The sequence below is a fragment of the Drosophila gunungcola genome, chromosome 3R, assembly GCF_025200985.1.
Source record: "Drosophila gunungcola strain Sukarami chromosome 3R, Dgunungcola_SK_2, whole genome shotgun sequence".
NCBI classification, from domain to species: domain Eukaryota; kingdom Metazoa; phylum Arthropoda; class Insecta; order Diptera; family Drosophilidae; genus Drosophila; species Drosophila gunungcola.
Window position 1 is genome coordinate 14,395,936 of NC_069139.1, and position 14,457 is coordinate 14,410,392.

Below are 14,457 nucleotides of genomic sequence, written 5' to 3' on the forward strand. Positions count from 1 at the left end.
TCTGCGACATGTTGACATGCCGATATCGAAGCCAATTTCTTGAGCCACAGCCAATTCGCTGGGCAATTGTTCCATGGCTTGCTTGTACTTACATAAAAAGGAGAATCTTATTTTTAGAACTAATTCCCGAGCATATTCATACTCACTTTTATGGTATTATTAAAAATTTGAATAATTTAAAGCTAATGCTTTTATTGGTGACCTCGAGGTTAGCAAGCAATAAACTCGATTTAGGTAATGACTTAATTTATGCATCATTTTTATTTAACCACTCTGAGTTCGCTTTTCACAGTTTTAAACTTTTTCATAAAATTGTAATAGTTTTCCAAGAGGGTTTTAATAACTCCCACAATAATGTAATATTTATTTTTTAGTATACATATTAAAAATATGTATTTTAAATATAGATATATATATTATTTTGATTTTAATGGGGACCATGTTTAACCGTATACCAGCTCGAATTCTTCTGTTTCCTGTATTCTGTTTTTGTTTCATTTTGCTTGAAATCATGAAAATTGAGCTGACAGTAGTGGCAGTGAGGTGTCGAAGGGGTATCTCTATTTTTTTGTGTGTTTTTTTTTCTTTTTGCCAATTACCGCACGCTTCGTGACACTGAGCCGCTGCTTCGGGCACTCGCTGCGTATACGTAATTTTTATTGGACACTTCCACGCGTCGTCATCCATCGTCTGTCGTCGTTTCCAGCCGCCGTCCATCCGTTTGTGTGTCAAATCGTGAGCTTTTGGCTCGTACGCAGAGTCCTAGGCCAACACGGCGAGCTTTGCTCGGCGAATATGCAACCAAAACAAAAACGGATAATTGCACGGCCACCTGAAACTCCGACTATCTGTGTGCTTGTCTCTCTCTCCCTCTCTCTCTTTCTCTCAGCTGGAAATCTCTCCACTTGGCCACCTGTGTGTGTTTGCTTGTGAGCAATGGATGCTGCTTAACCGCTACTTCAGACTCACACAACTGCAGTTGGCAATTGATTAAGCCATAAAGAATTCATTTATTTACTTACTGTAAATGCAAAAATGGTGATGTAACCGATTAGCTATCGGCAGTTGTATTTCAGCTGCTTACAAGAAACTACTTTTAAGACTACAAATGCAGTTTAAAATTGTAGGAGCTTTAATGACATAATCCTCAAAAAAAATTTATAATTGTTAGCAATTAAACTATTAAAATATGTTATATTTTATTATTGTTATCTAGGCAATGCATGTATTTCCTAACAACATTTAAAGGAAATTGTTCTTTTAATTCTAATTATTAAGAATAATGGTAATTGGTAACATTAGGTTGAGCAATATAAATTGGCTGATGAAGTTAAGCACTTAATTAATAGAGCTCTTCGAATTACTAATCCATATTTTTTTTTGTGCTACCTATAAGATTTGCATACCTAAAATTCTGTAAAAATATTGAAAAGGAATTTAAAATCATAAGAAAAACTCAAAAATGCATCTGTGTGCCCTACGATTAATTATTAATAACTATTGATGCGAGTCCTTGCGGCTTACAGTTTGAGAGTCACAATCTCCACGTGAGCCGAAAATTGGCGCCAAATGCTTCTCTACACACTCCACGGCTCTCTCTCGTTTCCCCCGACAAACGAGGCAAGCCGAAGGGCCAAAGCCGAGCACTCCGAGCCGAGTCCTTTGGGCCAGCTTCGTGCGTTGAAAGGACCCGAGGGCTGGGGATCTCTGCGGGCCAAACAGTTTGCGACTGAGACTCGTGACGAACGGACGCGCGGCCAATGGCAAGCGGGCAGCGCGACTCAATCGGACCGCTTTTTAGGCTTCATTTCGATGCGACTCGAGCGGAAGCGGAAATACGAATGCGAATGCGAATGCCAACGAATTGCAAATGGCACGGCTGAAATGTGTGCGTGGCGCGTGCGATGATCGTCGAGTAAATAAAATATCCAGAAACGGGATAAGGCCAAGTGAAATCGGAGCTAAGCTGTAAATCATAAAGTGTCAGCAAACCCAGAGAAAAAATCAGTCGAGTGTGCTTTCTTTGCCCCGAGATTTGTGCCACTGCATACTAAAGTATATAATTTAATTTGGCAAATGTGTTGGAAAATTGTATGGCCCGGCGAAAGGGAAAGGCAATGGAAGAGGAAAACTGCGAGCAGCAGCTGCCGCTGCCGCACGGCTTGCTGCTTACTGCTTATGCTGGTAATGGGTTAATGCGGTTGAGCACTCGCATGCCTCCACACTTTAACCCCCCACCATTCTCCATGCTCAATTTTCCATTCCACTCCGCTCCGTTCCGAAAAAGCAAATATTTCATGTTATTTACCTAGGTGCGCCACTTTCGTTAATTGTATGCAAAAAAGTTGCCAACATTCGCCCCGCTGTGTGGCTGTGTGAGTGAAGTTTTTGGCTCAGGTTTATTCGCTACAACAACTTTTGGGTGGCGGGTTCAATTACAACCCCATAACCCCATAGCCCCATAGCCCCATGGCCCATCGCCTGCCGCACTATTTCCGCTCTAAAATTTGAGCCGACTTGCCAACATTGCCAGCTGGGCTCCTGAAGTCCCGATTCCAACCTGCGACGTTGCTGCGCCTCAGCGGCGTTCACTTAGTAAATAAATTGGCAATCGCATTTAATGTGAGTTTATGTGCGTCGCTACCTTGGCTCCTCTGCCGGTGCCGCCATTTGGTAGTTATTTTTTCGGTCTCCGGTTTGTTGCCTTTCTTGGCTCGTGCTCATGTGCAAATCGTAAATTCACGTTAATGCCGAAATTTCACGTGATAATGACGTGATTACCTGGCGCACACAGGCCCAGCATGTTGCGATCTCTGCACATGACTCGCTGTTTCGACTGTTGTCCCTGTCGCCTGCCTATCCTTGTCTGCCAGGACTTGGGCATAAACTGCGTCTAAATACGTAACATCCAAACATCCAAACAACCAAATGGGAACTCACTCCGCTGGCAACTCAACTGAAAAATGAGTGCCCCTAAAAATAGTTGCAATGCATTCAACTGAAGCGGACTACTAGTAGTCCTGGCGAGGAATTTCTGGTTAGGCCGAAGCGTAAAATTGTTGGCGTAGTTTCCAAGTGCTGTTCAATGAGTTGGAGTTGAAATTGCTGCAATTGTTCGTTGCCACCGCCCCATTTGTAATCCGAAATTTAAATGGGGCTTTAAAGCGTCCGGCCAACTGTCCCAAAGTTCTTTGCAATCGCGTAATTTGGCCGTATTCTTTGCGTTTTATTTGCAACTTTTTAATTACTTTTGAGCAGCGATTTGAACTTTGCGCCTGTCGCCCGTTTACACTCTAATTAAGCGGCCCATTCAGAGGCCCTGTTTTGTTTTTGCCCCTTCGCTCTGCTGCTCCCGCTTCTTATCGGCCAAGACGAAGAAGTTCTCGGCTTCTTTTAAATGCAGCTGTCCGAAGTTGGTGGCGCTTTAAACGTTCGCTGGCATTTCCGTTTCCGTTAAATCGCTCCTAAGCCAGTTTGTTAGTTTTACCTTGACATTTTATGCAGTTTTTCTCGGTGCTATATGTATTTTTTTCAGCTACCTCTTGTGCGCTTTGTTTTCCTTGTTACCAGCGCGCAATTTTTTCTTGCTACACAAGCCAAAATAAGCTTAGATTGGCATTAAATCTCATTAAAAAATTAAAATGTATAAATTGAAATTAAAATTGAAATAGTCGAAAGTTTTATTGAATGTCCATTTCCTCAAACAAACATTATTTCAATTTTCTTTAAAATATAATAAATTTAAAATATAATAGTTTGTTAATCCATTGTTCATTACAAAAAAAATTATAAATGAAAATTAAAAAATAATTAAATGTTTATAAGAAATGGCAAAACTAACGAATTTGTACAATGCACTGTATAAATAATTCATAGAGCGCATTTGCAGTACGAAAGATTTTGAAATAGATTTTTTTATAACTTTTATTTGAGTAAATGTTTTAAAACGAGTTGTTGGAGATAGATGTTAAAGATATTTTTTATAGTAAAATGTAGTTAGTGACATGCTTGCGAATTTAAACGATACCCATGTAAGTTTGATTTATAAGCAGTGTGATTAGTGGATAAGACATTAAGTCAAATATTTTCCCTGTGTACAGTGGCAATAGCAGCAGCTGCTGGTGGAACAACTTTAACAATATTTGTTTTGCTGCAACACCCCACCACCTTCTGCTCAGCGATCCGTTGCCTTTGTTCGTCGCCGGGCTCCTTTCACTTTGAATTCCCCGCTGTCTGCACCCGAATCATGAATCATTTCCACCGCTGCACCCACTCGCTCCTGCCGTCCTTTTGGCCACATCTAAGTGTTGTTTAATGCAGCTTTTCAACTCATTCGCTTTGACATACACGTGTGCCGAGTCGTCCTGGCTTCTACATTCCACTTTCTATTTTTTTATTTGCCCTTTCTACCTTCCTGCCTTTGCATGTAGCATCAGATTTGCTTATGCAAATGTGTCGCTATGAAGGGGATTTGCCATTCGCACCGTTCGTCCTCGATCGAAATGTTTACGGTTTCTATTCGAGGCAGCTGATGTCATGGCTTGTCGATGGTCGGTTTAAATAATTGCCACCGCAATAAATTATTAAATCAACAACAATTACTCACTGGCCGACCAAAGGGAATCAATCAATGTTTTTGGAGGGGTCGAAAATCGGGTGAAATGAAGTGAAGTGGAGTGGATTCATAAGCTGACAATACGCCAGCTCTCCCCACGCACACTAGGTCTATTATAACGAGTTTCAGGACAGCAATTATGCGAGGTCGGACCCTCACACACTTGAAACACCTGAACCACACACACACACACATTCACTTATTAATACGCATACGCAGTGTTGCCGACGCAGGCTAATATGTAGCTTGCGCGTTGCTTTCCAGGGCTTTGTAATCGATATTACAATAGCATTGTGTTAGGCCCCCGATATGCTGGCAGTACAGTATTTTTTGCCTTTTTTTTATCGCTCCCTGCATCGCTTACAATCGAGGGGTCGTGTTTGCCCGGGGGAGTTGACAATGCATGTTTAATGTGCTTTGCCTGTAATTTGTAATTAATAATACATGAGCTGCAGGATGCCGTCCGCCGCCTGAGATCCTTCCACATGCCAGTGCAATCGGCTTTTGCGCACCACATGCAATCTATGGTACGATTTGCCTACTTTTTGCCTACTTTCCTGCTATCTCCCATTTTCACTTCGATTTTGCTCGAGTTCAATTCGATTCGATTCCGTGTTCCATGTCGGCAGTTTGCCATGTGCCAGCTGCCTGACAGCCAGATCAGCAGCCAGCTGCTGTTGGTACACTTTATGTCATTTTTTGATTTATGTGTGATTAGTATTGGCCGTCCTTCGTCTGGTCCTGTCATTCGGAATGGCCCGAATGGAGCGAGTAAGATTTTCCATTTGTCTGGCTCTCTTGTCAGTTGTCATTTCATATGAATACATTACGATATCCGAAGTCTGCCTCGGCACCAGCCACTTTCAACAGCTTTCTGTTGCTTTCGGTTGACTTTTTGCCAGCAGTGCAGTCAGCAGTCGTCGACGTTGAAGTCAACCCTTGAATTACACGCCTCGATGTTACTGTAAAATGTGCAAATGAAGTCGCCGTAAGAAATTCCCAGGCTGACACACATGAGGCGAGAGATTTGAACAATATAAACAATGACAGGCCATAAAATATGCAAGCACCCTAAATACCTGCAGGCCCTGGGTGCTTTCTGATTCAGTTTTTGCCTCTGTCCCTGGATACTGCGACTGGGGGAGCCATGTTTGCTCACCTGATTCCGATTGTTGATGTAAATGTCAGAATAAATAATAAATACAAATTTCAGGCGCCACACGGCGCCTTAAATTCCATTACATACCGCCATTTTGTGACTTTAACAAGGCTTTAATTTCAGAGATTATAGGTTTAATCCGCTTTTAATTACAGGCAATGTTCCTGCTGCTGCCGACGGTCGTGTATAATTAAAGTATCAAATGTGTAAATTGATTATGTAATTAGCAGACCAGCCGTGTTAGTTAATTAAACGTCGATGAATAAATTTATGGTATTTATATATCCATCAATGGGTGCTGCTTACAATAGCCATAAATGAGTTGGCGGTTTATTAAACTTCGAAAGCCAGCAATTGAAAGCACTTGAACTATTAGTTTATTTGCCGTAAGCATTCATTCATTCCCATTCAGATGGGAAACTTCTTTGGTTCCTCTTCCTACTTTCTACCTTCTGCCTTCTGCTTTCTCTTTTCTCCCTGCTCCTTTCTCCCCTCTCCAACCGCCCTTTCTTTTCGTTTTGCTGCTCTGCTCCGCTGTGCTCTCATTTATTCATACGTGCGCTTATTGCAATGTTCATTGCTTCATATTCATTATGGCAATGGAGCAATGTGCGTTCTCCAGACAGGAGCGCTGCGAATGTGTGTGTGTGTGTGTGTCCGATACGTTCGATAATCCAATAAATATTTATGAAGCACTTTATTGGAACAACACTGAATTACTTTACGGCAGATGTATGTATGCATACGTGTCTACTGCTGCCATATGCAGCAGATTCAGGAGCAGAAACGGCAGCAGGACCAAAAAACTAACAAGCAAGCCCAGCTCCGTATCATGCGGGCAAGGAAAACATCCGGCGAGATACAAAAAAAGAAACTATATTTGGCATTTGGTGAAGTGCTGCTCGAGCTCTTCCATATTGCTCATACGCACCGGTGTAGGCTTTGATGCGGTCACTTTGGTCCAACGTGGCTTGTTGGTAGTTTGGTTTTTAATATTTTTAAGAGCCCTGTCTGTGGGCTCAAGTCCCGACCAGCACTAATTGCCTCTCGTTCACTCCAAGCTTTGCGTTTGCCTGTGTGCTGGCTAAACTCATGTTTAAATTATAGACTGTCGACTCAAGTGATTTGGGGGTAAACTGCTGCAGTTTGTTGACCCAATTAATCTGTCAAAGGGCAAACACCTGGGCCAAGACAGCAGTCCAATATCCACTATATCTATGCACAGTTTGCATTGTTAACTCCCCGCCAGGGGTGTGATTGTGTTGAAATGACGTTTACCCTGCGATCCCATAAGTAATGCGATACATCCTGGCAATGGCTGTGGTTGAAGGATTTCAGTTTCTAACTCGCTGATAATTAAATTGTGAATCCATAAGCTATGCAAATTAATTTAAATGGAAACGAGGTGCCAAAACAAACACATAGCTATTTACAGTTGATGTCATAGAAATGGCTCTTGCAAAAAAAATTAGCATTTTATAATAAAATTTATTTTTTATTGTTTCTCTTTTTGGGTATGGTTTATTAAGATTTTAAAAGCCTTTGTTGTCAATAAATAATATTTAAAATGAACTACACAAATTGAAATTAAACCCCTTTATTAAATAACGAATAAAGTTTTACCAGAAAAGGCATGGCATTGGCTAAAAAAAAAATAAATGGAAATAGTCATGTCTTGTTTTGAAGAATAGCATAAGCTCTTAGTAATTACATTATATTGACCGAAACTGTATTGTGTTTTTCCGCTTGCAAACAAATTCAAATGAAAACACCAGTGAATGCACAAATGAGTACGACAAAACCAATGCAAGTGCAAACACTAAATGGCAACACGACAATGACAAACAACAAAAGCGGCAAATATGAATGATGTGATGGGGCTTGACAGGGGGCGTGGCAGGTGGTTGTGGGTTTGGCGGATTACCACCTATCACCCACCACCGCCCAACACCCTTGGCAGCGAGTTTAAAATTATTGACCAAATTTTCGGGCAAACATACCGCAAAAAACGAGCACAAGAGCAAACTATGGAAACAATGCATAACTGGGTCAGTTTGACATGTCGTTGTCGCAGCAAACCCTGACGTCTGACGTCTTCTTGCCCTCTCTTTTTTCCTTTCGCCTTCCATCTCCCTCGCACTTCCTCCGCAATATTTGGAAATGCATGTGGTACGGGAAAGCGGCCAACAGAATGGGGACGAATGTCAATGCATAAAATTCATCCAATGACTTTTGCAGCTATTTTTCTTCTACTTTCATGACGGTGGGTTTTGCAGGGGGATAAGCCATAAGTGGGGGCAGTGATGAGGGTGGAGGGGGAGCGGTAGCGGGAGGGGCGGTCCTGGAAGGGCAGACAAATAAATTGCAAGACATGCAATAAGACGAGGACGAGCCAAATGTGTGTCTAAGTGTGTCTCTGGCTTGTCTAGCTGCCCTCCTGGTCTCCTACTTGTATGCAAATAAAATTGTACACGAAATTGACTTTATGCAGGGCCCCACACATGTTAGTGTGGGTTAGGGTGAGCCAGTATGTGTTTTTTTGGGAAATTCTAATAGATCCCCGCCAGCATAGTAAAATCCATTTTGATAGTCAAAGGAAACATGTGGAATGAAATACGGTTGGATTTTAAATGCCTTGAAATAGTTATAATTATTTTATATAAATATATTTCAAAAATGTTATTTGATACTTTTAACAATAAAAGGTGGCACAAAAACGAGCAGAAATTAAATTAAAGTAGTGTATATTGCCTTCAATATTATTAAAGTCAGTAGTTGTAAGAACTTCATTAAACTTCTTTTACGGATTAAAAAAATAATAACAAACACTAGATTTTTAGTCTTTAAAGTTATATCCAAAAGGCATTGCCCAAAAGCGAAAACTGTAATGAAACAAGTAAACTATCTGGATACTGAATGCTTTTGAGTCCTATTAATAACACAACACGTTTTCCGATTCTCGAGGTCCACCTTCAGAGCGTTGGTATGTGCATATTGTGTTAAACCTTAGTGCGAGACATGACTTTGACTAACGTTGCCGCTGCATGTAAATAGCACCATGCCGCACGCCAAGCCAGCCGAAACCGAAACCGAAGCCGAGCCCCGGACCCGGACCCGGACCCAATCCAAATCCCACTTTCAATCCCGAACCCAGGCCACATCGGAGGAGACCATGCCACACGTTTCCCCGTAATCATCCATTATCCTAATGCCAGGTCCATGCCTAGGTCCCCCGAGTCTGAACCATGTGTGTGTGTGTGCACTGGTCGATTGGATTACGCCTTTAACTTGCGTACACTGCTCGACATTTTGTAGCCTTCGCAGCGACATTTATTAATGGTGCGACAGGAATTTTATTTTGGCCCACTTCCAGGCAGTGGCCCAAACGATTGGTGTAATCGTTTTAATTGGCCCATTAAAGGGGGCAATCAATCGATATTTGTAAAACTGTAAAATCAGAAAGGGCAAGGGACTACTCTCGACTTCGTGCGTCACTGTCACTGCAACTGCGGGCAATTACGGGGAACCACATTCCTCCCCCATTCACCACGTATAATTTAAATGTTTGATTCATTTTCCAACTTATCCTGCCTGCCCGGCCAAAAAATATTCGTGTACCCCTGACGACATCTGCTGCGATTCTCAGATAGTCACACGTACATAGTTCGCACAGGGGTTCCTGAAATCAATACTCATAAATTAAAGTCATAAAATGGCAACAAACCATACAGTCAATATAAATAGAAGCCAGACACGAATTTTCAAGTGCCACAACCAGTCGGTGAGGTAGAATCAATCGATTCACCTGTTTTACTGGCTGTCATTTTATGGCTGAACTTTGAAGAAGGATATGGACAGAAAGGGTAAAGTTTAAAGCCAATGTAGGTAATTAAGCAATTGTTAGCTTTTTCGTCCGTCATGTGTGTTTCTCATTGAATTAAGGTGAGATGCGGTGGCTGGCAAATCAGGAGGAGAACAGCTCGGACAAGTTTGCGATGGCAAGCATCCGCAGACGCGGCCTCAAGGCTCATTTGAACTTTCACAAACAATAAAATCGTCCTAAATATTACATGAGACCGTGTGACTGACAGACAGACAGGCCAAATAAGTCAAAAAAATCCACTAGACTCGTGGCTGATTTTCAAACAAGCCAGCACGAACTAAATTGATAAAACCAGCGGCAAACATTTGCGCCCTCATTACGGATCTGATTGTTTACCCACAGACTGCCCCAACATTTTCCCCATTAAAATTTCATTAGAGTTTCGCTCTAGCTTGTAATTATGAATGGAGTAAAGCAGACAGTTGACCAAAAACTGTAGTAAACTTTTACTAAGAAAGAGTTAGCTAGTTTTGTTAAAATATCACATTACAGTCAACTAAAATTGATGGCTTTGTTAACTGATCGCTGAAGATAATTTCGTATAGCATAAAACCAAAACCTTTCAACCCTCATCCCTGAAACTATTAAAAATTGCATAAATATCCTTGATTGTTTTCTTAAAAGTAAATTTAATTTAGAGGAGTATATCTGTTTCGTTTCATAGATAGTTTTGTTTATTAGAACTATGTAAATAAACATTAAATATTTCTTCTACTACATTTCCGGTGATTTTTTTTTATATCTTAAATATTTAGTTAAGCATTACATTTTTTGGTTCATATTTTCGGTAAAAATATAATTTTTGCCGAAGAGGCTTTCTTAGCAATATACTTTTCAGAATTCTTTAATTTGCTTGGCTCTTTTCCGCCTCGTACAACTTGTACAAAACAACTAATTAACATTTCACTATTTGTCGGAATTTCGTGGTCTAGAATAAAAATTTCGATAGAATTTTGTAGAAATTCAATTAGTTAAAAATGGCTTTAAGTAATGGGAAAAATTCTGTTTTATGCAATGAGTGACGCAACCTTAACTTTTAAAGAGCTAATTACAAGGGATCATGATTAACTTTGCCAGCTGCTCCAATTGCATTTGTCATGCATAGAAGGCGGTTCAGAAGTCTTCAACTGTCACTCGACACTGCATCTGTGCACTGGCGTCGAGGTGCAACCGCATGATGAGGAGCTCTCAAAGGATAAAAGGGGGGTGGATGGTGTATCATGTTGTTATGCTGCACATAATTATATCAGAGCCGCGAAAGTTTCCCGGCAATTTTGTTGACTGCCACTCAGCCAGCCGGCGGTGGAGGAGAAACTTTTATGAGATACTGACACTGGCAGGCGGCTAATTAGATATTCTATCGTTCTATTTAATGCACTTGACTCGGCCGGCATTCTTGGGATGCCACGCGAAATGTTGTGTCACTTTCTATCCGGCTCAACTACCCCTTTGCCAGCAATTTGCCGGACTTAAGACCAAAGGAATTCCAATTTAAATCGAATTTTCGGCATGGCATGTGAAAGGCATTTGGCATTCTCTCTATTTTCCAGGCCGACGGCTGGCCAAGTGTGTCGATGCACTGACTCAGAGAGCTTGACATACAAATTTGTGGTACATTTATTGGCTTGTTTGGTCAGTCACACATGTGGATAGAACGCGGGAAGGGGGGTCAAAGGGCAAGGGCAAGAGAAAAAGCTAAAGATATTTAAATGTTAAGCTGACTCTCAAAGTCGGGGGCCACTGACACACATATGGACATTATTTGCACAGCTGGTGAGCTGAGACCGGACTTTCGGTTACGCCCCTGAATCCTGAATCATGCCCTCGTGCGGTCGACTCGGTGCGCTTTAATTTGCTTTATTTATTACACATTACGAGCCCAATTGCAGGCACAGCTGGCCGCCTCTTGGCCTCAACGATAACTTATGCAAAAAGTTAAAACTTTAAATAAATAAACTTTGAGGCGGAGACGGTGCTCCTGTGCTCCTGCGCTCCTTTCGCTTCTTCGCTGCTCACATGTAACAATTTGCGAGGTAAACATGGCTTTATTTTAGTTTCAATTTTCGCTTCGTTATTTTTCCACACACTCACACAAAGGGCTGCTGTTTGTTTTTAGATTGCAGCACGGCGTTGCACGTTGTCTTTGGCCGTCGTCTTTTTGCCGCCATTTTACGCTCGTTATGGCAACACTTTGGCTCAAAAGCAAACGACAGCCCCGAACACATCTCAAACGGCGGCCGCGTTTGCACAGCGAGAAATAAAAAACGCATCTCCATCTCGGGGGTAACTGCGGGCTGGCTGGATAGCTGCCTAGCTGGTTGGTAGAAAAAAAATCATTTCAAGCAGAAACAACAAGGGAAATGCGGAAAACGCCTTGGCGCCTTTCCTTTCGGGCCCCTCCGCTTTCCTCAACCATTTCCCCCTGCCGTTTGTCGTCTGTGTTTGCCTGCATTCGCTCCGTTGACTGGCAACTTTCATCGCCTCGGCCTTCGTCCTTCAACCTCCTGCCGCCCACACGACGCCCACTTGATTGACTGCAGTGCGACGTGTCTCTTTCACAGAGAAAAAAAGGTACAGGGTATATAATTCTTCACTTAAAATTGTTCACTCCCTGGAATATGCACCAGTTTTTTAAAACTCACCCCTTAAATCACACTTGAACTGGCACACTCTTTGTTCCTATTCAATTTCATTTGCTAGCCACGAAGGCAAAATGATATACCTACAAATACAGGTCAACGCTTTAAAACTTAATAAATGTGTAAATATTGATACAAAGATGAACTCTTTTTAACGTCTATAATTTTTGATTTAACCATTTTTTTGCCTTTAAATAAATTCACACCCCTGAGCTTTTGAATAAATAAAACGGAGGAAAGAAGCCATGTTGTAAATCATTAATTTATTACAGCCCAATAAAAAACGTTTTATACATTGAGACACATAATTTGAAGCTCCCTTGTTTTGCGAGTGTGTTGGTTTTTTTTTGTATCTTGCCTGGTAATAATTTTCTCGAGTCACTTTTCCTGCGCCAAAAGATGCGTGTTGCAGTTGCCTATCTCCCGACTGCCGACCGTCCTCTGTCGCCGGAGTTTGTTTACATGATTGTGCACTGGAGGAGTGTTTGCCCGCTCCCCGTTTTCCTTATCCTGCTGCATTAGCACTCGAGTGTTTGCATTTCCTTTGAGCCAAATCGAAGCAAATTATATTTTTATTGATTCGGCAAACATTTGAGTTGCGCGATTTGCCCGATAGAGGCGCTGCTAGAGTGGCAAAGTGAATTAATTTTCCCGCTTGGGATTTTACAGTTTGCATATTGCGCATACGCCACCGACACGGTGGATTTAGATAGCAGAGCGGTGCAAGGCAAAAACCGCAGAAGGAATAACAGCAACAAGAACAGGAAGAGCGGCGGTAGCGGCCACAACTTTTCGCATTTACCAAAAAACTTTTCAGCATTTTCTTGTTACCCGCCTGTATTCTTCGTTTTGCTACATGGCCATAGACCCACTGAGCAAATTGTAAATGAAAAAGTTTTTATGTTATTCAGTGTTTGCAGGGGGCGGAACCGACGTCTAGCTCTCCCTTTCTGCCCTCCTCTGCCGCCTCTGTTCTTTCATTTGTCGGTAGTTGTTTCTCTCGTTATTGCTGCATTATGTCTATTGTTGTCTATATACATTTTTGTCGAAAGTAATTGTAAATGCTGTTCATAGTTTGACTGTGGCCGTGATGTCCGCTTCCTTTTATTTCCCATAGTATTTTCCTCTGTGGCACTCAATTCGAGAGTTTTCCTTTGCCCAGTTTTCCAGCTTTTGCAATGCTAACAGAGACTGGTTTAAAAGTCAACATTTTGGCATTCGGCTAAGGGAGTTTGCCTTTAAATGTTTGGCTTTAATCCCCGAATTTATTTTTAAGGCAAACAAAAGTGATGCAGTCGCACAAATAAAATAAACACATTTCAAAGCTCAAAGCATGTGCGAACTACGAAACATGAAAATAATGCCGCACAGTGCTCGAAGCGTAAATTAAGCCAGCGAGAGTGGTGAAAACAAATAGAAAAAATCAACTTTAACCAACAATTGAAGTGGCGGAACAGGAGGATAAAACCACAACATGACCCGCTTTCGCATAAAAAACCTGAAAATCCTCTCCTGCTGCCTCAGCCTGTGGGTGGTGCTCTTCGGTGGTGCCCTGCACCTGGCGCAGGGCAGCGAGTTTCCCGAGCGCGAGTGCTGCGACCTCACCACCACCTCAACAGTAGGGCCGCTGCCCATGCCGCCCGCCGCGCTGCCCACCGACAAATCGCTGTCCTCGGCCACAACGGCCTTGGAAACGGATCTGGCCATCGGACGATCGGGTAAGTGGTTAACTGGGTGCACCCAAAATATGTACTTGTACTACAAATTGCGAAAAACTTAAATTCAAAGAATTTCATACTTTCCCCATTTTATCAGCCAGATTGATAAATGACCAAATTATAATAAAATCAAATGCTTCAAACATATTTTCTTTATAGTAAAACATAGTACAAATAAAAAAGACAATTAAATTGTTGCTTAAAATGTTCACAAAACACTAATTAAAAATACATTTTCAATATTTTCCAAAATTAAATTAACAGGCGTAGGACTGTTTTAGAAAATATGTATACAGTTAAAATGTTTATAAATTGTTTTAGTAAAAATGAAGGTTTCATAAAAAATATATCAAAATATATATGAACTATTTTTAATAATATTTGGAAGTGCAAGCAATGCTTTCAATAGTGTTTTTACTATTTAAAAATAAATATATTTATTT

At 41.4% G+C, this 14,457-nt stretch overlaps 1 protein-coding gene across 6 annotated transcripts in view; it reads left to right on the forward strand.

Annotated features, from left to right (window-relative positions):
• Positions 1-1,735: 1,735 nt before the first annotated feature.
• Positions 1,736-14,457, forward strand: part of LOC128266697 (uncharacterized) — a 75,499-nt gene continuing 62,777 nt past the window's right edge. For all 6 annotated transcript variants that reach the window (XR_008269072.1, XM_053003388.1, XM_053003389.1 and 3 more), the window contains exons 1-2: positions 1,736-2,184; positions 13,573-14,014. Coding sequence is in view for 5 of the 6 variants with exons in the window: in XM_053003388.1 (XP_052859348.1) it covers positions 13,771-14,014 (244 nt within the window). In the remaining variant the exon portion in view is untranslated. The remainder of the gene's footprint in view (positions 2,185-13,572; positions 14,015-14,457) is intronic.